Here is a 25,502-nt window from a genome sequence, read left to right as displayed (position 1 = left end):
ATGTCTACATCTTTCACGCCCACCGGACGTCCCAAAGTGCTTTATGGCCAATGAAGTACTTCTGAAGTGTAGTCACTGTTGCAATGCAGGAAACGCAGCAGCCAATTTGCGCACAGCAAGCTCCCACAAATAGCGATGGGATAATGACCAGATAATCTGTTTTAGTGATGTTGATTCCTTCTCCTTCTTAGGCAGTCCCTCGGATGACTTGCTTCCACATTAAAAATGAGTTCTCAGGTGACTGATGAGTCCAATGCGGGACCTACAGTCTGTCACAGGTGGGGCAGACGGTGGTTGAAGGGGCGGGTGGGTGGGGTGCTTGGGTTGACGTGCGCTCCCTGTGCTTGGCTTCCGCTCGCTCCCGGCGAAGAGACTAGAGGTGTTTGGCGCCTTCCCGGATGCGTCTCCTCCACTTTGTGCGGTCTTAGGCCAGGGATTCCCACCGGTCAGTGGGGATGCTACACTTTTTCAAGGAGGCTTTGAGGGTGTCCTTGAAGCGTTTCCTCTGCCCCCCTCGGGCTCTCTTGCCGTGCCGGAGCTCGGAGTTGAGCGCTTGTTTTGGGAGTCTCCTATCGGGCATGCGGACAATGTGACCCGCCCATCGGAGCTGATCGAGCGTGGTCAAAGCTTTGATGCTGGGGATGTTGGCCTGAGCAAGAACACCGACGTTGGTGCGCCTATCCTGCCAATGGATTTGCAGGATCTTGCGGAGGCAGCGTTGGTGGTACCTCTCCGGTGCTCTGAGGTGCCTGCTGTACATGGTCTATGTCTCTGAGGCATTAAGGGATAAATATTAGCCAGGACACCAGGGATAACGCTCCTGCTCTTCTTTGAAATAGTGCCGTGGGATCTTTTACACCCACTTGAGACAGCAGACGTGGCCTCGGTTTAACATCTTTAACAACCTCAGGACGACCCAAAGTGCGTTACAGCCAACATTACGCCTACATTCCAAGAATGAATATAAAAAGGAAACTTTGGGCAAAAATGGTTTGACCTCACAGCACTCACACAGGAACCCAGCTCACTCTCCTAGCTGACTAGAGGACTTGTGTTACAGCATCTAAACTGGGGAAAGATCATGTGTCATCAACACTGGTCACACTCAGCTTACAGGGCTGTAACCACACTTCACGCTGTGCAAAGCATTGGCTAAAGAAAGACTTGCATTTATACTGTGTCTTTCACCACCTCAGGACATCCCAAAGCGCATTACAGCCAATTCAACCACTTCTGAAGTGTAGTCCCTTTTGTAATGTAGGAAACGCAGCAACCAATATGCGCACAGCAAGCTCCCACAAACAGCAACATGATAAACGACCAGATCATCTTTTGTTTAAAGTGATATGGGCCCAGCTCACCAGAGATAGCTTGCCTGCTCTTCAAAATAGTGCCGTGGGATCTTTTACGTCCACCTGAGAGCGCAGACGGGGCCTCGGTTTAACGTCTCATCCAAAAGACGGCACCTCCGACAGTGCAGCGCTTCCTCAGTACTGCACTGGGTGTCAACCTTGATTATGTGTTCAAGTCTCTGGTGTGAGACCCACGACCTTCAGACGCCAAGCTGAGCTATGGCTGACACTGGGCCTTATATTGAATCGCTGCAGCCACTTGACTTCTGCTTTTTCCTCAACACATTAGTCTCCACTTTAGGGGAATCTGCCGTGAAGCTGTGGTTTGGTGAGAGATATCGTCCGTTACTTCTCGTGTTAGGGCTTCCTGCAGCTAACTGAAATTAGAAGTCGTCATAAAAAGTCTCTCCGCAGACACTCCAAAAAAGTAGTATTGTGGAAACTTTACAAAAGTAAAAGCTGTGTTTGCCATTTTTATTTTAGCAGCAGATAAGAGTCCTGAGTACAAGTGAAATTTAGCATTTTTGTAGCGTCTTTAACTTAGCACTTCACATAAAAGAGAATCAACATCAAGCGCAGTAAGAATTAGAAGACATAACTGGAAGCATGCTACAAACAATGGGCGTTGAGACCACTTTTCAAGGTGGGGAGAGAAGTATCGAGGCTCAGGAGATTTAGTACTTGGATATGCACTTGAAGTGCCGTAACCTACAAGGCTACAGACCAAGAGCTGGACAGTAGGATTAGGCTGGATAACTCTCGGCGGGCCCGGACACGATGGGCTGAATGGCCTCCTTCTGTGCTGTAAATTTCTATGATTCCATTAAAAACCAATTTCTTTTTAAATGATAAATTGGCAAGTATTTGGAAAGGAAGATTATAAAGGGATATGGGGAAAGGAGTACAATAGCAAAACACTGCAGATGCTAGAAATCCAAAATAACAGAAAACGCTAGAAAAACTCAGCAGGCCAGGCAACATCCGTGGAGTGTCAACGTTTCGGTTCTGTAGAAGGGTTTCGACCAGAAACGTCGACTCTCTCTCTCCACGGATGTTGCCTGGCTTGCTGAGTTTTTCCAGCGTTTTCTGTTGTTATTTGGGGAAAGGATAGCTTCAGTTGGAGGGCTAGCGCAGCACAGGCACGGAGTTGATTGGCCTCCTCGGTGCTGTAGTTTCCATCATTGTAAAAACATTCACCTCTGTTATATCCAATCCAGACTAAAAGGGACGAAGGCTTCCTACATACTAAGTGCAAGGGTCTGGAGTGAGACTCAAACTACTTCAGAGTAAACATGAATCCACAGCACCCAATAGCCTATAATTCAGCACGATCGGAAATGTCACTCGAAGGCCACAGAAAGACTGGTGTGGGATTGGAAATCAGCAGTTGGGGGTTATGACTGCTTTACTCCACTGTACCCGACCCCAGAGTGTTTGGTACAAAGAATCGGTGCCTATTGCAAAGTGTTGCACTGTCCTCACCTGGTGCACAAAAGCCTAAAATTCATTTTGTACATGTACAAATATCGTGTCATCCCCACTAAATAAAACTGGCAATTTTCCAATTGGCGACGTAACTCTTTAAAGTCCATTTTTACAGTTTTCCTTTGGTTTTATTTATAAGTATATTAAAAAAGGGGTGAAAAATCAGTGGGAAAGATAGGTTCCCAAACCCAGGGAAATTCAAAGAAAAATAGTAAAAGTCAGCTTTTATTATGAACGAAGAAAAGCAAGGGATTTATTTTTATTTAAAAAAAAAGGTAGTCAGGGTAAAATACAACCCACAATTACTGACATGGTTCAGAGTCTCACCTCAGACTCTCACTTTAATCTTATTTTTAATTTTTAATTTATTAAAGAATCTGTTTATTGCAGTGTCCCCAGATACTAGGATGGTGGAATAATAAAAATTACTGGGAAATTACACACATGGGAATATGTGATCTTGCTTTTAGCATACAGGAAACTTTCTGGTATCCGGCACCGAGGGGACCGAGCTGGTGCCGTTAGATCAAAACTGCCGTATAAACCAGCGGCAATGTTAAAACAGAGCTTTTCAGCTCCGTGTGAATCAACAAACCCTGTTGCTTAGCAACAGCTTCAAAACAGGCAGCTGCAAGCGTCTCTAGCTGAAGCTGTTGCTTAGCTACAGACCTTGCAGAGCCTGACTGGGGGAAAAAAAAAAAGCAACGAGAAATAAAAAAAACTTATAGAAAATGGCTCCTGGATTTTGCTGGTAGATAAGAGCTTTCCAGACTTTTAACCTCCGGTTAAACGAAAGTTTCCTGTATATTGCTTTCGTGCGAGACCGCGGAGACCTTTGATTGACGACCTCAACAACGACTTGTGTTTATATAACACCTTTAACAGTGAAACGTTCCAAGGTGCTTCACAGGAGAGTGATCGACCAAAATATGACACCGAGCCACACAAGGAGAGATTAAGACTTTGGTCAAAGAGGTAGGTTTTAAGGAGCAGCTTAGAGGAGGAGAGGGGGGTTTAGGGAGGGAAGTCCAGAGCTTAGGGCCCAGGTGGGCGAAGGCACGATTGCCAATGGTGGCGCGATTAAAATCGGGGATGCGCAAGAGGCCAGAATTAGAAGAGTGCAGAGATCTCAAAAGGGTTGTAGAGCTGGAGGAGGTTACAGAGATAAGGAGGGGGCAAGACCATAACACAAAGAGGAGAATTTTAAAATCGAGGTGTTGCTGGACCGGGAGCCAGGTGGTCAGCGAGCACAAGGGGTGATGGGTATACGTCAGTCTGCAGGGGACTTTGTGTGGTAACGGTCAGGGCCACGCTGTCCTTGCTCCCTACCTAGGGATGAGACCTAGATGTTGCCGTAAATAAAAAGACTCCTCACTGCAGAACCCAAGGATGATCCCGCTCCCCCTTAAAACAAGTCTTTCACCTCTTTACTGCTGAAAGTTGCGACCAGAGATGAAACCAGAGATGAGCGCAGTGATATCAGCACAGTCCGCATAGCATACGACAAGTGCCAAAATCATGGCTAAAAGGTGTTTCATCTCCAGGTCTGGTTCATTTTTGGTGGTTGGGGTGGGGGGGGGGAAAATTAGTTTTTACCTACACACTACATGAAAACTATATCCAGGAATTAACTGGTGGAAATCTGTAAAAACCCATTTTAATGATTGCTACCAATCACTGAAGATACAGATTGAAGATCATTGGCAAATGAATCAGAGGGGAGATGAGGAGAATGTTTATATGCAGCGAGTTGTCGTGATCTGGAATTCACTGCCTGAAAGGGCGGCGGAAGCAGATTTAATAACTTTCAAAAGGGAATTGGACAAATACTTGGAGAAAAATGTGCAGGGCTATGGGGAAGAGCGGAGAGTTGGATAGCTCTTTCAAACAGCCGGCACGGACACAATGGCCTCCTTCTGTGCTACATGATTCTATGTACTCTTCCATCCACTATTTTATGCTGCCTCCCAGAATTCAATTCCAAGCTTGAACACAAGTCACTGAACAGAATATTTGGCAAGTCAGAGGTTTTATACTGCGAAAAAACATCTACAGAATGAATTCTGAAACCACTTTTTTTTTTATAAAGAGATCTACTCCGAGACTCTTGTCCCATGTTAAGCTGAACACTCATTGTATTTAAAGACAAAAAACAAAACAAATCTCACATTCCTACTTTTATTTTGAAGTTTAACAGCTAGATTAAGTAAACTAAGCTCATAAACCTTCAAGGCTTCCCTCAACCAATGCATAATTGATGACCAAGAACATACCTCCATTGGAAGAAAGGAATGTTTTATTAGTGTTCTATAGAATCACAAACAGGAGGTTAATGCAAACAAAAGGACAACTTCCCTTTCCCGATGCAGAAAACCTCAACCTTGTCCAGTAAAAGAGACCAGTTAAACAGTAAAGTTAATCCAATGCAAAAAAACCCTCCCACACATAAATACAAATGAAAGAAAAAAATAACAGGAGTGAATGGAGAACACTGTAGAATAAGTGGTTCTTGTACAATATATATTAGAAGACCTCTGGGGTGGGGGGAATCTTAGCTGTGGCCGTTGCAGTCTCTTGCAGTGGATAGAAATGAACCAAACAAGGGCTTTCACTGTCTACACTTCAAGGCTTCAACCAACCTGAAAAAGAGATGCCAAATTAATATATTAGAATCTTACATCTCTGCGCAATTCTGGCCAACTTTCCCACGTCCACACTTACAATGGAAACTGGCTACGTAAGCTGGTCACGCTGGAATACAACTCCCACTAGGGGAGGGGGGCTGCAGCGCCACCACTGGCGGGAGCACGCAATGACAGCGTGGCATGTTCACATACAGTTTCCATCATAAATATGGACATAGGAATTCATGCTGCAAATATAAAAATATAAAAGGACAGAATATGTGAGACTTTAAATGGGGACCGAATTTTGTTTGCAAGCTCTGCTCCAATTGCCCACCTCCACACTCTAGCCCCATTTCACTTGAAGACTACACAAGAACATAAGGAATAGAAGCAGGAGGAGGCCACACGGCCCCTCGAGCCTGCTCCGCCATTCAATAAGATCATGGCTGATCTTCTACCTCAACTCCACTTTCACGCCCCATCCCCATATCCCTCGATTCCCTCAGTGTCCAAAAATCTATTGTAAGAAGCCACACAACACCAGGTTATAGTCCAACAGTTTTATTTGAAATCACAAGTCTTCACCTGACGAAGGAGCAGCGCTCCGAAAGCTTGTGATTTCAAATAAAACTGTTGGACTATAACCTGGTGTTGTGTGACTTCTTACATTTGTCCACCCCAATCCAACACCGGCATCTCCACACCAAAAATCTATTGATCTTAGTCTTGACGACTGATCAGCCACGGCCCTCTGGGGTAGAGAATTCCAAAGATTCACAACTACAATAGGTCTCGAGGCCTGGGTGCAACGCCAGGACAGAACCACTAAAGGAAATTTGCTTCAGTGTCTATACGGTTAATTCAGAGCCAGCACAAAACATTTAAGCCATAAGGTGGTGGGGAAGAAATTTACTTGGATGATAGTGTTGCTGGCGAGGCCCATCCCTCGTTGTCCTCGAGAAGGTGGCGGTGGGCCTTCTTGAACTGCTGCAGTCCTTGTTGTTATGATGCTCCCACAGTGTTGTTAGGCAGGGATCTCCTTATTTTGACCCAGCGACAATATATGTCCAAGTTGGGCTGGTGTGCAATTTGGAGGTGGTGGGGTTCCCGAGCCAGGAGCACCTCTCAGTAAGTCGTGGGTTCGAGTCACAGTCCAGAGACTTGAGCACTTAACCCAGGCAGTACTGAGGGAGTACTGCGGTGGCTCAAGGCAGCGGCTCACCACCATCTTCGAGGGCAATTAGGGATGGGCAATAAATGCTAGCCTCGTCAGCGACACCCACATCCCATGAATGAATAAATAAAAAAAAACATTGGAGGTGCCAACTTTCGGATGAGATGCTAAACCGAGGCCCCGTCTGCTCTCTCAGGTGGACGTAAAAGATCCCACGGGCACTATTTCAAAGAAGAGCAGGGGAGTTCTCCCCGGTGTCCTGGGGCCAATATTTATCCCTCAAATCAACATCACCAAAGCAGGTTATCTGGTCATTTATCTCACTGCTGCTTGTGGGAGCTAGTGTGCAAATCAGCCGTTGCACTTCCTACATTCCAACAGTGACTACACTTCAAAAAATGCTTCATTGGTTGCAAAGCGTTTGGATGTCCTGAAGTCGTGAAATGCGCTGTAGAAATGCAAGGTTTCTTTAATTGGCTGAAAAACTGTTTTGCAATCTGATGCGTTGATAAAGTTTAATCTTCTTGTAACATTGGGCTGACAGGGTCAAACCTTTCACATATTTGCTGACTGGAGTGGATCCACCCCAGGAAGTGTGAACAGCCAGACTGAAGTAATCAGTCGCTGGGTGCAAAAGGATCGCTCTTCAGATCTTCTGCTGGAGAGTAAAAATGCGGTTTAAAATTAGCTCTTGGCCCTGGGGTGCGCGGGTACTTCATAGTATTGCTCACACAAACAGCTGTGGCAGTTCTCCCCATGTACAATGTGTAGTGTATGTAACCTGAAGGAACTATATTCTGCAGCCTCTGTATACTGCAGCACCAGTAGTGGCCACCCCTGTATATAAGCCTGTGTAGTAACCTTGCATAGTAGTTCCAGTTTTGTCTCCATTCAGTAAACACCTGTTATAACCAACTCCTGCAGTCCGTGTCTCAATTACACACGGACGTTACACTGGCGACAAACAGATCCGAACTTACCTACAGTTCTGCACCACCTCACGGGGATCCATCCCTGAAGCGAAGTTGTTAGAGGTAGAGGCCAGAAGGAAGAAATCCAAAAAGAAAAAAAACAGAAGAAACGGGCGTCGACCGTGGGCAACCGCCCTCTGATTCATCGAATTCGAAGATTTGCAGGAGGGCAGTCGAGAGCTGGGCTTGGTTATCCAGTCTATGGTGTTCCAGCTAATCGGGCTGGTGGCAGGTAGTACACTGATCCTTCCTGGGCCGCGGCGGGCTAGAGCTCGATCGGGTGGCTTTTCAACGGGGCCGAGCAGCATTGTCGGGAAGGAGAGGGTGGAGCACACAGGGCGCGGCCGGTGTTACGAAGCCGGGCAGCGTACAGACCCGAGCAGAGGGAGGAAAGTGTCCCATAGGGTCTGCTCCGACGACAGGAACAGTAATTAAAATAAAATAATTTGGAAGCGCAGAAAGCCGCGAGGAGCTGCAGTTTGCCACGGGGACCGCGGAGAGCGGCGTTGGCAGCAGCGCGGGGGGGGGGGGGGGGAGAAAGTGCGCAGAGACCATAGGGCGTCGCCATCAAGGCATAAAAACACCAGCAACAGCGCTGGCAGCAGCGGAAAAGACAGAAAGCGCGGGAGGCGCCATCTTAATCTAGCGGGGAAGAAGGCAAAGCGCGGGAGGCGCCATCTTAGATCTCCAAGATGCCGAAGACTGGCAATATCACTGCCTTCGATAATGCAAATGAAGACTGGACCACGTATGTGGAAAGAGTCAAAGTATATTGCAAGGCAAATGAAGTAGCTGATGAGCAAAAGGCATCGGTACTAAACTTAATGGGCGCAAGAACGTACGGCCTATTGCGGAACCTGATCACTCCAGTCAAACCGTTGGCCAAGAGTTTTAACAAAATTGTTGATATCCTACAGGAACACCTAAATCCTACACCGCTGCTGATAGCAGAAAGATTTAAATTCCATAAGAGAAATCAGCATAAAGATGAGAGCAATGCTGATTACCTTACGGAACTACGCGGGCTATCGAAGCACTGCCAGTTCGGAGCAGGACTGGCAGATACCCTACGGGACAAATTTGTCTGTGGACTCCTGAGTGAAGGAACCCAGAAGAGGTTACTCTCAGAGAAAGAGCTGACGCTAGATAAGGCTTTCAGCGTGGCAGTATCGTACGAAGCAGCAGCAAGGGGAGCTGCGGAAATACAGCAAAAGCCACAGGAATACGGCACCCATGAAATGACACGGGGATTTGAAAAATGTTATCGCTGCGGCAGAACAACCCATGACCAGAAGGACTGCTGGTCCAAGGACAAAACATGCAGGCAATGCGGAAAGATGGGACACATTGCAAGAGTTTGCAGGTCCGGCTGCAGGTCCGGGAAGAAGACTAACGACAACAAAAAGGCTACTAAGGAACAGTGCAGGAAAGTACAAAAGATGACGGACAGTAGTTCCGAAGACCAGAAGAGCGATAGTGAATCCGGGAACAAGAGACTAAGCTGTCTCAAACTACACAACGTAATCGCAAAAGAGGATCACCGAACCATTTGGGTCACCCTCACGATAGCAGGGTCCCAAGTCAAAATGGAATTGGATACAGGATCAGCCCTGACCGTCATGAATCGACGAGACTACGAGCGGCTATTCTCACACATACCCTTGAAAGAGACATCCATTGTCTTGAAGACGTATACGGGGCAGAAAGTATACCCCAGAGGGAAAATAAGGGTGCCTGTCGAATACAACGGCAAGGAAATACAGAAATTGTATCTGTACATACTGCAAGATGGTGGACCACCGTTATTGGGACGTGAATGGATCAGAAAGGTAAGTTTAGACTGGCACTCCATTCAGGCACTGACTGTGGCTGGTAAAAAGGATGACGTCACACCTGGACGATTGTCAAAAATCTTAGCTAACGCTAAAGAGGTATTTCAACAAGGACTGGGAACTCTTAAAGGCGTAACCGCCTCGATAAAAATAGAAGAGAATGTAATTCCCAAGTTTTTCAAAGCAAGACCGGTACCGTATGCAATTTGCCCAGCCGTCGAGGCAGAGCTGGAGAATCTGGAGAATGCAGGCGTGTTATCCAAGGTAGACTGGAGCAAGTGGGCGACACCCATCGTTCCTGTCATGAAGAAAATGTTAAACAATAAGTCTGAGGAGCCAAGGAAGGTTCGCATCTGTGGGGACTTCAAGGTGACTGTGGACCCAGTCCTTCACACAGTACAGTATCCTCTTCCGAGGATAGAAGATATTTTCGCCTCACTATCTGGAGGGAAGCGTTTTACAAAAATTGACCTAGCACAAGCATATTTGCAGATGGAGGTTGAAGAATCCTCTAGGAAATATCTCACGATAAACACTCACAAAGGTCTTTACCAGTATAATCAACTGGTATTCGGAGTAGCATCAGCTCCGGCGATATGGCAAAGAGCGATGGAACAAGTCCTGCAAGGGATGCCGGGGACTCTGTTACTTGGACGACATCCTTGTAACAGGTGAAAATGACAGTGAACACCTTGCCAACCTAGAGCAGGTGCTCACTAGACTAAGTAACTATGCCCAGATTGACAGAGGCCCTCAGCCTGGTGTGGGGGGTGAAGAAGTTCAATCACTACCTGTACGGACAGAAATTTACTCTACTAACTGATCATCAACCTCGTCTCCATTTTCAACCCTCAGAAGGGCGTCCCGATAATGACAGCACAACGGCTACAGAGGTGGTCCCTTTTCCTAGGGGCACACCAATATGACCGAGTACAAAGGAACTAAACAGCATGGGAATGCTGATGGATTGTCGCGCCTACCGTTGCCGACGGTGGAAGAAGCACCTGCAGTGGATCCTGTGGAGATATTCCACTCGACCATAGTCGAATGTCTACCTGTGACGAATGCAAACATAGAAAAGGAAACACGAAATGACCCGACACTCTCCAGGGTCTATGATTTAACAGTGAAGGGATGGCCAGCACATGGCGAACCACTGTTGCCAGCATTCTCGCCGAGAAGAGAACAGCTGTCAGTGTGCCGAGGAACCTTGATGTGTGGATCCAGAGTAGTAATTCCACCCAAATTGAAGGATAGAGTGCTCAATGAGCTTCATGAGGGTCATCTAGGAGGGGTAAAAATGAAGAACTTAGCCAGAACGTTTGTGTGGTGGCCGGGAATCGATAGAGAAATCGAAGAGATGACCAAGAGCTGTACAGGATGCCAGAAGGTCCAAAACGCCCCACCACAAGCCCCTCTACATCCATGGGAGTGGCCCTCATCTCCATGGCAAAGGGTACACATTGATTTTGCTGGTCCATTTATGGACTCGATGTTTTTAATTGCGGTGGATGCACATTCAAAGTGGCCAGAGGTAATAAAAATGTCCTCAACCACCACAGAAAAAACTCTCTCAGTCTTACGAACCATATTCGCCAGAAATGGGCTGCCTGAACAGATTTGCTCCGACAATGGGCCACAGTTTGTGTCTGAAGAGTTCCGGAGGTTCTTAAAGAACAATGGTGTTAAGCATTACACATCCGCCCCATATCATCCAGCCACCAATGGATTGGCCGAGAGGTTCGTTCAAACATTCAAGAAGGCTATCAAGGCAATGTGTAATGAAGACATACCCCTACAACACAAGGTGGATAACTTCTTGTTTGCGTACCGGAATGCGACACATGCGGTTACCAACCAAACCCCAGCCATGATGTTCTTCAATCGAAGACTAAGATGCCGCTTGGATTTGGTTAAGCCAAACATCAGAAGAGATGTGGAGAACAGGCAGTTTCAGAATATGAATGAAAGGCCAACCAGGAGTTTCAAGGTAGGTCAACCAGTTTTGGCCCGGGACTACTGCACAGAGAAATGGCAGCCAGGAACGATCTGCACACGGCAAGGACCTCTAATGTATACCGTGGACGTTGGAGAGAACATTGTAAGACGCCATGCTGACCAGATTCTAGAGTCACTGGAAAACGTCAAATCTACACCGCGATCCTATACACCTGGTGATGAAACCGAGGTACCAATTGCATCTACCTCAGAATCGGTGATATTGGAAGCAGACGAACCAAACAACGACGTTGATCCCGAATCAACTTTGCCAGAAGAACCTGATACCCCAGAGAGGCGTTATCCAGACAGAATCAGGAGGCCTCCTCAAAGACTGAATTTATGATTGATTAACATCAGCTAATGTATATAGCAACTGTAATTGTAAATGTTATTTAGTTGTTAATCGAATGTTATGTACTGTTTAGCTAAAAGGGGAGGAATTGTAGTGTATGTAACCTGAAGGAGGAACTATATTCTGCAGCCCCTGTATACTGCAGTACCAGTAGTGACCACCCCTGTATATAAGCCTGTGTACTAACCTTGCATAGCAGTTCCAGTTTTGTCTCCATTCAGTAAACACCTGTTATAACCAACTCCTGCAGTCCGTGTCTCACTTACACACGTACGTTACACAATGGTCCTTCACTGCTGCAATGGGGCACGCGCTACTCTTACTGGTTGCTATATTTTTCCAAATAAAATTACTGGCATTTGCATTTATGCAATACATGTGTCTCAGCCAATGAATGATTTCTATTTTTGAAGTGTAGTTACTGTTGTTTTGTAGGCACACAACAGCAGCATAAACATTCAGATAATCTACTTTAGTGGTGTTGGTTACAGGAACAGGAGGAGGCCATTCAGCACCTCAAGCCTGTTCCGTCATTCAATTAGATCATGGCTCATCTGTATCTCAACTCCATCTACCTGCCTTGGTTCCGTAACCCTTAATACCCAACAAAGATCTATCAATCGCAGTTTTGAAATTTTCAATTGGTGGGGGGTCCAGATTTCCACTCCCGTGTGTGTGAAGAAGTGCTTCCTGACATCACCCTTGAACAACCTGGCTCTAATTTTAAGATTGTGCCCCCTTGTTCTGGATACCCCCAACCAGAGGAAGTAGTTTCTCTCTATCTACCCAATCAAACCCTTTAATCATCTTAAGCACCTCAATGAGACCACCCCTTAATGTTCTATACTCAAGGGAACACAAGTCTAGTCTTGCAACCCATCCTCATAAATGTAACCCTTTTATCCCTGGCATCATTCTGGTGAACCCGCGCTGCTCCTCCTCCAAGGCCAGTATATCCTTCCTGAGGTGCGGGGCCCAGAACTGAACCCAGTCACTCCAGGTGAGGTCTCACCAAAGCTTTATATATTAGTTGAGGGATAAATATTAGCAAGGAGCCCAGGGGAAGTCCACAGGCCTGCATATAGTGTCACGAGATCTTTTACGTCCACCTGAACACGTAGACAAAGCCTCAGACAGTGCAGCTCTCCCTCAGTACTGCACTGGGAGTGTCGGGGCTCAAGTCCTGCAGTGCAGCTTGACTCTATGACTCGAGGCGAGAATGCCACCCACTGAGCCAGTGCCACTGAAAGCTTTCCCTGTGTATCACTGTATTCATTCAATTACCAGTCCATAGCCTCGTCCAGTCCAACGCCTTTGGTTGCAGAGGTCTTGAATATCTGCCACTTCCGATCCTTCATAGCTGGCAGACCGAGCGCATTGGCAACCTCTGTGGGACTCATGGCATGCTCCATATCCTGCTTATTCGCAAAGACAACGAGAACAGCCTTCTTCAGCTCTTCCTCCTGCAAGCAAACAGACTGTCCATGATCAACTACGTCTTTTAATGGCCGTGGGGAGAGAAAGAAAAAAAAGAGGCAGATTTCATGGAGGGAAAGATGGTTAAATGTAGCAGACTAAAACAAGAAGCTACTTCAGTGCTTAGATTCTGAAACAAGGTCAAGTGGTGAACATTTTCAGGGAAAGCCTACCCTTCCCATGGTTATGGATCACGGCTACTCAGCACAGCATGATCTGTATGCCCAATGCTGAAGAATGCTTGGATGAGAACAAGGTATTCCTAAAGTTCAAGTACCCAAACACTCTCCTCCCAAAGAACCTTGGTGTCAGGGAGAGACAGAAACAGAGAGAAAGACAGAGCGAGAGCATGAGTTAACCCTTGGGGACAGGTCTCTTTGGGGTTTAGCCAGGGTTGCCATTGCTTTTGCCAAACAGTTGAACTGTCAGACCAGTGCATTGTCTGGGATTCTGACGGACAATAGTATTGCCAAATTTGGTAGATTGATGTTTTTAAAAAAAACTCCAAAAATCACATCCGGCCCCCAGAATTTTTAATTTAGTCGATTAGACCAACTCACAACAGGAGGTTGATGGAACGCAGAATCAAGGCAAGACAACGATTAGCCAGGGTGAGGTTAGAGATCGCCAGATCAGAAACCCAAGCTTCTGAGTATAGCTCAAATTCAAAGAATTGCTCAAAATAACCTCAACAGCAGGCTGAAATACATTGTACATTAATAATAAATTGGTGCATTCAAAAAAATCTGACCAATCTTTAGAAGAGCACAAGATTCTTGAAGTATTAAATAGGGATAGGATTTTCTTTAAAAGTGGGGCAGTTTGTCAAAGAATGAACGAACTTGCATTTATATAACAAGAAATAGGAGCAGGAGTCAGCCATTCGGCCCCTCGAGCCTGCTCCACCATTCAATGAGATCATGGCTGATCTTCTGCCTCAACTCCATTCACCGGCCCTGTCGCCATATCCCTTGATACCCTTACTAGTCAGAAATCTATCGACTTCTGTTTTGAATATACCCAATGACTGAGCCTCCACAGCCCTCTGGGGTAGAGAATTCCAAAGATTCACCACCCTCTGAGGGATAAATATTGGCCAGGACACCAGGGAGAACTCCCCCCGCTCTTTGAATAGTACCAGATTTTACGTCCACCTGAGGGGGCAGATGGGACTGTTCAACATCTCATCTGAAAGACGGCACCTCCCTCAGTACTGGCACCGGGAGTGCCAACTTAGATTTTATGCTCAAGTCTCTGGAGTGGGACTTGAACCCACGACCTTCTGAGTAAGAGGTGAGAGACTGCTACGCACTAATCCACAGCTCTCATCTTGCGGCAGTTATAAAAAGTTCCCTGCCTTTTTGTGTTCATTTACGCGATGTTGGCATTCTCCGAAGGGCCCACCATGGCACTCGTCGCTGCCTCCTCACAAGTAGCAAACCCAACTGTCACAACCTACTCTCTCGCTGACCGTCCTGCCTAGCGAGCTCACTGGGGGCTAATCTTGCCAATCTCCTCCCCGTCCAACTCACATCTCCCTCCAGAATGTCCGTTCACTTGCGACCAAGGCCCCTGCCATCCACGAGCTTATAGTGGATGATTGCATCGACATCATGGCCCAGAGAGCAACTTGGCTGAGGGGTGATAACCCCTTACATGAAACCACCCCACCTGGCTATACCTTCCACCACTTGCCCCGCTCAGACCGCCGTGGTGGCGGTGTGGCTCTCCTCACCAAATCACACCTTGGTCTGTCCCCCTACTCCTCCGGCACGTTCTCCTTTGAGCATCTCACCTTGTTCCACCCCCTCAGCTCATTTAAAATTCTCATTCTCTACCGCCCACCCAAATACCATAAAAATGTCACCGAAATATCCTCCCTCAGCCTCTGCACTGAGCGATTCCTTATCCTCAGTGATTTCAACCTCCATCTCAACTCGTCACGCACTCTCTCCTCCGAGTTCACCGCCCTCCTATCCTCCGTTAATTTCTTCCTCCATATAAACTCCCCTCTTGTATGGAACCTTATCGAATGCCTTCTGAAAATCCAGATACACCACATCCACTAGTCCCCCCTTATCTATTCTGCTAGTTACAACCTCAAAATATTCTAACAGATTTGTCAAACACGATTTCCCTTTCATAAATCCGTGTTGACTCTGCCAATCCTATTCTTATTTTCTAAGTGCCCTGCTACCACGTCCTTAATAGATTCTAATATTTTCCCTACTACTGATGTCAGGCTAACTGGTCTGTAGTTCCCCGTTTTCTATCTCTCTCCATGCTCAAATAGTGGGGTTACATTTGCTACCTTCCAATCCGCGGGAACCGTTCTAGAATCTATGGAATTTTGGAAAATGACAACCAATGCATCCACTAGCTCTAGCCACCTCTTTCAAAACCCTAGGATGCAGGCCATCAGGTCTAGGAGATTTATCGGTTTTCAGACCCATTAATTTCTCCAGTACTACTTTTTTTACTAATACTAATTTCTTCAGGTCCTCATTCTCGCTAGAGTCTTGGTTCTCCACTATATGGCGCGCCTCCTTCAGGACCCTCCTCAAAACCCACCTCTTTGATCAAGCTTTTAGTCACCATTCCGACTTGGTGTCAAATTTTTGCATGGTTTCGTCCTGTGAAGCATCTTAGGACCAATGTTCCCTCTAATTTTTTTCCCCCACGCGCGGTCCCTTTAAGTGGCTGTGCGGCCCACTCAAATTTTCGTGCATACGCAGTATTTTCCATTTAAAAGCTGGCGAGTGGCCTGCACGGGACCTCCAGACCACGGCGCAGATTAGTGGGAACGTTGCTTGGGACCTTTTCCTATGTTAAAGGCACTATATAAATCCAAGTTGTGGTCGCTGCCGTTCATTAATGAATGAGGACTGGTGGATCTTCTGTGGCATCCCTCACAGATGCACAGCTCTATAATGACAAGATTACTATACCCAGTAACAACATCTTATTCTGCTTCTAGAGCAGAGCTACACTTAGCGAGGCCTGTCCCTTTAAACTCAAAATTTAACGATTGGGACGGGAGAATTTGACATTGAAAGTTTCAGCTCCAGGACAGTCTGCAAATGTCCCTCATCAACAGCAATTAACCCTCAAGAAATAGAATCATAGATGATACAGTACAGAAAGAGGCCATTCGGACAATTGTGCATGATTTTGAATACATAGAAGATAGGAGCAGGAGTAGGCCATTCGGCCCCTCGAGCCTGTTCCGCCATTTAATGAGATCATGGCTGATCATCCAAGCTCAGTACCCTGTCCCTGCTTTCTCCCCATATCCCTTTAGCCTTAAGAAATATATCCAACTCCTTCTTGAATATATTTAATGAATTGGCCTCTACTGCCCTCTGTGGTAGAGAATTCCACAGGTTCACCACTCTCTGGGTGAAGAAATTCCTCCTCATCTCTGTCCTAAATGGCCTACCCCTTATCATTAGACTGCGACCCCTGGTTCTGGACTCCCCGGCCATCGGGAACATCCTTCCTGCATCTAGTCTGTCCAGTCCTGTCCTGTCAGAATTTTATAAGCTTTCTATCAAATTGCCTCTTAACCTTTTCAGCTCTAAGGAGAACAACCCCAGCTTCTCCAGTCTCTCCATATAACTGAAGTCCCTCATCCCTGGAACCATTCTGGTAAATCCCCTCTGCAACCTCTCCAAGGTCTTGACATCCTTCCTGAAGGGAGATGAGGAGAATTTTATTTTACGCAGCGAGTTGTGATCTGGAACGCGCTGCCTGAAAGGGCGGTGGACGCAGATTCAATAGTAACTTTCAAAAGGGAATTGAATAAAGAATTTAAAAAGGAAAAATTTGCAGGGCTACGGGAAAGGGCCGGGGGGAGTGGGACTAATTGGAGAGCTCGTTCAAAGAGCCGGCACAGGCACGATGGGCCAAACGGCTTCCTTCTGTGTGGTGTCATTCTTAGAGTGCCTTTTGTCATTCTGAAGCACGGAAAATTTTATATATTGGGGTCTATCGCACTTATGAATGGTAATCTCCCGCAGGTGAATTCTTATCGTTTTTACAGCAGATTTGGTATCAACAGTCCCACATTGAGGGTGGGGAGGTTTTTCAGCACAGGATAATACGGAGGTTATTATAACAGACGCAGGGATTTACATAATGTAAAACCTACGTGGGTTTACTGGAAGGACAGGGATGTTCAATAAACCAACCCACTGTTCAAATAAATTCTGCAGGAACCGATTACCGTTTAAAAAAAAATACTGATTAAAGTGTAGCTGAACATGGTAACTGACACAGCAAGAAATTTCTTGCTGAATTCTCCAAGGGGCCAAAGCTCCTCAGCAAACTGATCATAGCAAGGATACAATGCTTGCATTTATACAGCATATCATAAAAATCTCTCAAAATGCTTTAAGCGAAGAATTACTCTCCGCTCCCTTCCCAGAAATGTTTACAAAAATTTTTTTTTTTTATTCATTGATGGGATGTGGGCGTCGCTGGCTAGGCCTGCATTTAGTGCCCATCCCTAATTGCCCTCGAGAAGATGGCGGTGAGCCGCCTTCTTGAACCGCTGCAGTCCATATGGTGTAGGTACACCCGCAATGCTGTTAGGAAGGGAGTTCCAGGATTTTGGCCCAGCGACAGTGAAGGAACGGTGATACAGGTCCAAGTCAGGATGGTGTGTGGCTTGGAGGGGAACTTGTAGGTGGTGATGTTCCCATGCGTCTGCTGCCCTTGTAATTATACCGACAAAGCAAGCTTCTATGTCGACATTTTTTTGATCACCATGCTGAAAATACACAAGGTCAGTCTGTATCTCCGATGGGGAAACCCAAACCCACGACCTACACCACCTAGAAGGACAAGGGCGGCTGGCGCATGGGAACGCCACCACCTCAGAGTTCCTCTCCAAGTCACACACCATCCTGACTTGGCAATATATCGGCCGTTCCTTCATCGTCGCTGGGTCAAAATCCTGAAACTCCCTCCCTAACAGCACTGTGGGAACATCATCACCACACGGATTGCAGCGGTTCAAGAGGGCGGCTCACCGCCACCTTCTCAAGGGGCAATTAGGGATGGGCAATAAATGCTGGCCTTGCCAGCGACGCCCACACCCTAATAAAAAAGACATTGGAGTATAACCCATTATCAGTAATAGTAACTGGTCTTTTCCCTGACAACCTTGTGTATTCTCAGCACTTGACCTTTATGGGTGAATTTTGCACTTGTACCCCCTGAGAACACAAGTTCATCCATGTTACTTCTACAGATCGGTTGCTTAAATACCATTTAGGAATCATGAAATAATTTACAGATATTTCAATGAGTTTTCTGAACAGTTTTTCCTTACCTCCAGCATGGCAACAAGTTCGGACTTAGAGATTCCCATTCTGTCTTTGTCACAACTGTCCACTACATAAATGACTGCATCTGTGTTGGAGTAATAACAACGCCAGTAAGGCCTGAAAGAGAGAGAATTTGCTTCATAAAACACATGGAAGTGAAGTAATGTCAGTTTTCAAACAAAACGTAGTTCTATCACTGTACAGGTCTCAAATCTTTAAATCAATTCATGGTATAAGCAAACATGATATAAACACGGACGGGGGGGGGGGGGAGACAGAGGAGGAGGACAGGAGGGGGGGGGGGAAAAAGAGGAGGACGGAGGGGGGGGGGGGAAAAAAGAGGAGGACGGGGGGGGGAAAGAGGAGGACGGGGGGGGGGAAAGAGGAGGACGGAGGGGGGGGGGGGGAAGAGGAGGACGGAGGGGGGGGGGAAGAGGAGGACGGAGGGGGGGGGGAAGAGGAGGACGGACGGAGGGGGGGGGGAAGAGGAGGACGGAGGGGGGGGGGGAAGAGGAGGACGGAGGGGGGGGGGGAAGAGGAGGACGGAGGGGGGGGGGGAAGAGGAGGACGGAGGGGGGGGGGGGAAGAGGAGGACGGAGGGGGGGGGGAAGAGGAGGACGGAGGGGGGGGGGAAGAGGAGGACGGAGGGGGGGGGGAAGAGGAGGACGGAGGGGGGGGGGAAGAGGAGGACGGAGGGGGGGGGGAAGAGGAGGACGGAGGGGGGGGGAAGAGGAGGACGGAGGGGGGGGAAGAGGAGGACGGAGGGGGGGGGGAAGAGGAGGACGGAGGGGGGGGGGGGGAAGAGGAGGACGGAGGGGGGGGGGGAAGAGGAGGACGGAGGGGGGGGGGGAAGAGGAGGACGGAGGGGGGGGGGGAAGAGGAGGACGGAGGGGGGGGGAAGAGGAGGACGGAGGGGGGGGGGAAGAGGAGGACGGAGGGGGGGGGAAGAGGAGGACGGAGGGGGGGGGGAAGAGGAGGACGGAGGGGGGGAAGAGGAGGACGGGGGGGGGGGAAGAGGAGGACGGAGGGGGGGGGAAGAGGAGGACGGAGGGGGGGGGAAGAGGAGGACGGAGGGGGGGGAAGAGGAGGACGGAGGGGGGGGAAGAGGAGGACGGAGGGGGGGGAAGAGGAGGACGGAGGGGGGGGGAAGAGGAGGACGGAGGGGGGGGGAAGAGGAGGACGGAGGGGGGGGGAAGAGGAGGACGGAGGGGGGGGGAAGAGGAGGACGGAGGGGGGGGGAAGAGGAGGACGGAGGGGGGGGGGGAAGAGGAGGACGGAGGGGGGGGGGAAGAGGAGGACGGAGGGGGGGGGGAAGAGGAGGACGGAGGGGGGGGGGAAGAGGAGGACGGAGGGGGGGGGGGAAGAGGAGGACGGGGGGGGGGGGGGGGAAGAGGAGGACGGGGGGGGGGGAAGAGGAGGACGGGGGGGGGGGGGGGAAGAGGAGGACGGGGGGGGGGGGGGAAGAGGAGGACGGGGGGGGGGGGGAAGAGGAGGACGGGGGGGGGGGGAAGAGGAGGACGGGGGGGGGGGGGGAAGAGGAGGACGGGGGGGGGGGAAGAGGAGGACGGGGGGGGGGGGAAGAGGAGGACGGGGGGGGGGAAGAGGAGGACGGGGGGGGGGGGGAAGAGGAGGACGGGGGGGGGGGGAAGAGGAGGACGGGGGGGGGGGGGAAGAGGAGGACGGGGGGGGGGGGAAGAGGAGGACGGGGGGGGGGGGAAGAGGAGGACGGGGGGGGGGGGAAGAGGAGGACGGGGGGGGGGGGAAGAGGAGGACGGGGGGGGGGGAAGAGGAGGACGGGGGGGGGGGAAGAGGAGGACGGGGGGGGGGAAGAGGAGGACGGGGGGGGGGGGAAGAGGAGGACGGGGGGGGGGGGGAAGAGGAGGACGGGGGGGGGGAAGAGGAGGACGGGGGGGGAAGAGGAGGACGGGGGGGGGGGGAAGAGGAGGACGGGGGGGGGGGAAGAGGAGGACGGGGGGGGGGGGGGAAGAGGAGGACGGGGGGGGGGGGGGGAAGAGGAGGACGGGGGGGGGGGGGGGAAGAGGAGGACGGGGGGGGGGGGAAGAGGAGGACGGGGGGGGGGGGAAGAGGAGGACGGGGGGGGGGAAGAGGAGGACGGGGGGGGGGGGAAGAGGAGGACGGGGGGGGGGGAAGAGGAGGACGGGGGGGGGGAAGAGGAGGACGGGGGGGGGGAAGAGGAGGACGGGGGGGGGGAAGAGGAGGACGGGGGGGGGGGGAAGAGGAGGACGGGGGGGGGGGGAAGAGGAGGACGGGGGGGGGGGGGAAGAGGAGGACGGGGGGGGGGGGAAGAGGAGGACGGGGGGGGGGGGGAAGAGGAGGACGGGGGGGGGGGGAAGAGGAGGACGGGGGGGGGGGAAGAGGAGGACGGGGGGGGGGGAAGAGGAGGACGGGGGGGGGGGGGGAAGAGGAGGACGGGGGGGGGGGGGAAGAGGAGGACGGGGGGGGGGGGAAGAGGAGGACGGGGGGGGGGGGAAGAGGAGGACGGGGGGGGGGGGAAGAGGAGGACGGGGGGGGGGGGGGGAAGAGGAGGACGGGGGGGGGGGGAAGAGGAGGACGGGGGGGGGGGGGAAGAGGAGGACGGGGGGGGGGAAGAGGAGGACGGGGGGGGGAAGAGGAGGACGGGGGGGGGGGAAGAGGAGGACGGGGGGGGGAAGAGGAGGACGGGGGGGGGGAAGAGGAGGACGGGGGGGGGGAAGAGGAGGACGGGGGGGGGAAGAGGAGGACGGGGGGGGGGGAAGAGGAGGACGGGGGGGGGGGAAGAGGAGGACGGGGGGGGGGGAAGAGGAGGACGGGGGGGGGGGAAGAGGAGGACGGGGGGGGGGAAGAGGAGGACGGGGGGGGGGAAGAGGAGGACGGGGGGGGGAAGAGGAGGACGGGGGGGGGAAGAGGAGGACGGGGGGGGGAAGAGGAGGACGGGGGGGGGGAAGAGGAGGACGGGGGGGGGGGAAGAGGAGGACGGGGGGGGGGGAAGAGGAGGACGGGGGGGGGGGGGAAGAGGAGGACGGGGGGGGGGGGGGAAGAGGAGGGGGGGAAGAGGAGGACGGGGGGGGGGGGAAGAGGAGGACGGGGGGGGGGGAAGAGGAGGACGGGGGGGGGGGGAAGAGGAGGACGGGGGGGGGGGAAGAGGAGGACGGGGGGGGGGGGAAGAGGAGGACGGGGGGGGGGGGAAGAGGAGGACGGGGGGGGGGGGAAGAGGAGGACGGGGGGGGGGGGAAGAGGAGGACGGGGGGGGGGGGAAGAGGAGGACGGGGGGGGGGAAGAGGAGGACGGGGGGGGGGAAGAGGAGGACGGGGGGGGGGAAGAGGAGGACGGGGGGGGGGGAAGAGGAGGACGGGGGGGGGGAAGAGGAGGACGGGGGGGGGGGAAGAGGAGGACGGGGGGGGGGGAAGAGGAGGACGGGGGGGGGGGAAGAGGAGGACGGGGGGGGGAAGAGGAGGACGGGGGGGGGAAGAGGAGGACGGGGGGGGGAAGAGGAGGACGGGGGGGGGGAAGAGGAGGACGGGGGGGGGGAAGAGGAGGACGGGGGGGGGGAAGAGGAGGACGGGGGGGGGGAAGAGGAGGACGGGGGGGGGGAAGAGGAGGACGGGGGGGGGGAAGAGGAGGACGGGGGGGGGGAAGAGGAGGACGGGGGGGGGGAAGAGGAGGACGGGGGGGGGGGGGAAGAGGAGGACGGGGGGGGGGGGGAAGAGGAGGACGGGGGGGGGGGGAAGAGGAGGACGGGGGGGGGAAGAGGAGGACGGGGGGGGGGGAAGAGGAGGACGGGGGGGGGGGGAAGAGGAGGACGGGGGGGGGGGGGGGGAAGAGGAGGACGGGGGGGGGGGGAAGAGGAGGACGGGGGGGGGGGGAAGAGGAGGACGGGGGGGGGGAAGAGGAGGACGGGGGGGGGGGGGAAGAGGAGGACGGGGGGGGGGGGGGAAGAGGAGGACGGGGGGGGGGGAAGAGGAGGACGGGGGGGGGGGAAGAGGAGGACGGGGGGGGGGGAAGAGGAGGACGGGGGGGGGGAAGAGGAGGACGGGGGGGGGGAAGAGGAGGACGGGGGGGGGGGGGGGAAGAGGAGGACGGGGGGGGGGGGAAGAGGAGGACGGGGGGGCGGAGAAGAGGAGGACGGGGGGGCGGAGAAGAGGAGGACGGGGGGGCGGAGAAGAGGAGGACGGGGGGCGGAGAAGAGGAGGACGGGGGGCGGAGAAGAGGAGGACGGGGGGCGGAGAAGAGGAGGACGGGGGGCGGAGAAGAGGAGGACGGGGGGCGGAGAAGAGGAGGACGGGGGGGCGGAGAAGAGGAGGACGGGGGGCGGAGAAGAGGAGGACGGGGGGCGGAGAAGAGGAGGACGGGGGGGCGGAGAAGAGGAGGACGGGGGGGGGGGAAGAGGAGGACGGGGGGGGGCGAAGAGGAGGACGGGGGGGGGGGGAAGAGGAGGACGGGGGGGGGGGAAGAGGAGGACGGGGGGGGGGGAAGAGGAGGACGGGGGGGGGGGGAAGAGGAGGACGGGGGGGGGGGGAAGAGGAGGACGGGGGGGGGGGGAAGAGGAGGACGGGGGGGGGGGGAAGAGGAGGACGGGGGGGGGGGGGGGAAGAGGAGGACGGGGGGGTGGGGGGGGGGAAGAGGAGGACGGGGGGGGGGGGAAGAGGAGGACGGGGGGGGGGGGGAAGAGGAGGACGGGGGGGGGGGGAAGAGGAGGACGGGGGGGGGGGGAAGAGGAGGACGGGGGGGGGGAAGAGGAGGACGGGGGGGGGGGGGAAGAGGAGGACGGGGGGGGGGGGGGAAGAGGAGGACGGGGGGGGGGGGGGGGAAGAGGAGGACGGGGGGGGGGGGGAAGAGGAGGACGGGGGGGGGGGGAAGAGGAGGACGGGGGGGGGGGGAAGAGGAGGACGGGGGGGGGGGGAAGAGGAGGACGGGGGGGGGGGAAGAGGAGGACGGGGGGGGGGGGAAGAGGAGGACGGGGGGGGGGGGGGAAGAGGAGGACGGGGGGGGGGGAAGAGGAGGACGGGGGGGGGGGAAGAGGAGGACGGGGGGGGGGGGGGGGAAGAGGAGGACGGGGGGGGGGGGGGAAGAGGAGGACGGGGGGGGGGAAGAGGAGGACGGGGGGGGGGGAAGAGGAGGACGGGGGGGGGGGGGGGGAAGAGGAGGACGGGGGGGGGGGGGAAGAGGAGGACGGGGGGGGGGGGAAGAGGAGGACGGGGGGGGGGGGGGGAGAAAGAGGAGGACGGGGGGGGGGGGAAAGAGGAGGACGGGGGGGGGGGGAAAAGAGGAGGACGGGGGGGGGGGGAAAGAGGAGGACGGGGGGGGGGGGGAAAGAGGAGGACGGGGGGGGGGGGAAAGAGGAGGACAGGGGGGGGGGGGGGGAAAGAGGAGGACGGGGGGGGGGGAAAGAGGAGGACGGGGGGGGGGGGGGGGGAAAGAGGAGGACGGGGGGGGGGAGGGGACGGGAAAGAGGAGGACGGGGGGGGGGGGAAAGAGGAGGACGGGGGGGGGGGAAGAGGAGGACGGGGCGGGGGGAAGAGGAGGACGGGGGGGGGGGAAGAGGAGGACGGGGGGGGGGGAAGAGGAGGACGGGGGGGGGAAGAGGAGGACGGGGGGGGGAAGAGGAGGACGGGGGGGGGGAAGAGGAGGACGGGGGGGGGGGAAGAGGAGGACGGGGGGGGGGGAGAAGAGGAGGACGGGGGGGGGGAGAAGAGGAGGACGGGGGGGGGGAGAAGAGGAGGACGGGGGGGGGGGAGAAGAGGAGGACGGGGGGGGAGAAGAGGAGGACGGGGGGGGGGGAGAAGAGGAGGACGGGGGGGGGGGAGAAGAGGAGGACGGGGGGGAGGGAGGGGGAGAAGAGGAGGACGGGGGGGGGGGAGAAGAGGAGGACGGGGGGGGGAGAAGAGGAGGACGGGGGGGGGGAGAAGAGGAGGACGGGGGGGGGAGAAGAGGAGGACGGGGGGGGGAGAAGAGGAGGACGGGGGGGGGAGAAGAGGAGGACGGGGGGGGGAGAAGAGGAGGACGGGGGGGGGAGAAGAGGAGGACGGGGGGGGGAGAAGAGGAGGACGGGGGGGGGGAGAAGAGGAGGACGGGGGGGGGAGAAGAGGAGGACGGGGGGGGGGAGAAGAGGAGGACGGGGGGGGGAGAAGAGGAGGACGGGGGGGGGGGAGAAGAGGAGGACGGGGGGGGGGGAGAAGAGGACGGGGGGGGAGAAGAGGAGGACGGGGGGGGGGGGAGAAGAGGAGGACGGGGGGGGGGAGAAGAGGAGGACGGGGGGGGGGGGAGAAGAGGAGGACGGGGGGGGGAGAAGAGGAGGACGGGGGGGGGAGAAGAGGAGGACGGGGGGGGGAGAAGAGGAGGACGGGGGGGGGAGAAGAGGAGGACGGGGGGGGAGAAGAGGAGGACGGGGGGGGAGAAGAGGAGGACGGGGGGGGGAGAAGAGGAGGACGGGGGGGGGAGAAGAGGAGGACGGGGGGGGGAGAAGAGGAGGACGGGGGGGGAGAAGAGGAGGACGGGGGGGGGAGAAGAGGAGGACGGGGGGGGGAGAAGAGAGGACGGGGGGGGGAGAAGAGGAGGACGGGGGGGGAGAAGAGGAGGACGGGGGGGGAGAAGAGGAGGACGGGGGGGGAGAAGAGGAGGACGGGGGGGGAGAGAGGAGGACGGGGGGGGAGAAGAGGAGGACGGGGGGGGGAGAAGAGGAGGACGGGGGGGGAGAAGAGGAGGACGGGGGGGGAGAAGAGGAGGACGGGGGGGGAGAAGAGGAGGACGGGGGGGGAGAAGAGGAGGACGGGGGGGGAGAAGAGGAGGACGGGGGGGTGAGAAGAGGAGGACGGGGGGGGAGAAGAGGAGGACGGGGGGGGAGAGAGGAGGACGGGGGGGAGAAGAGGAGGACGGGGGGGGAGAAGAGGAGGACGGGGGGAGGA

The 25,502-nt window shown here is 54.1% G+C and overlaps 1 protein-coding gene across 2 annotated transcripts in view; it reads right to left on the bottom strand.

Annotated features, from left to right (window-relative positions):
* Nucleotides 1-5,001: 5,001 nt before the first annotated feature.
* arl1 (ADP-ribosylation factor-like 1) overlaps nucleotides 5,002-25,502 on the bottom strand; it is a 40,393-nt gene continuing 19,892 nt past the window's right edge. Inside the window, exons 4-6 of one of the 2 annotated variants that reach the window (XM_086009634.1) lie at nucleotides 18,606-18,717; nucleotides 13,079-13,272; nucleotides 5,002-5,476 (exon numbers count right to left, since the gene is read on the bottom strand). In XM_086009634.1, the coding sequence (XP_085865760.1) occupies nucleotides 5,446-5,476; nucleotides 13,079-13,272; nucleotides 18,606-18,717 (337 nt within the window). In that variant the 3' untranslated portion in view covers nucleotides 5,002-5,445. The remainder of the gene's footprint in view (nucleotides 5,477-13,078; nucleotides 13,273-18,605; nucleotides 18,718-25,502) is intronic. The other variant, XM_086009635.1, reaches the window with a different exon arrangement.

The sequence above is a fragment of the Somniosus microcephalus genome, chromosome 16 (assembly GCF_052327205.1).
Source record: "Somniosus microcephalus isolate GS21.2 chromosome 16, FLI_Smic_1.0, whole genome shotgun sequence".
NCBI lineage: Eukaryota > Metazoa > Chordata > Chondrichthyes > Squaliformes > Somniosidae > Somniosus > Somniosus microcephalus.
The sequence above is the reverse complement of the archived record's forward strand: the minus strand, read 5'-3'. Positions and strand labels throughout refer to the sequence as shown.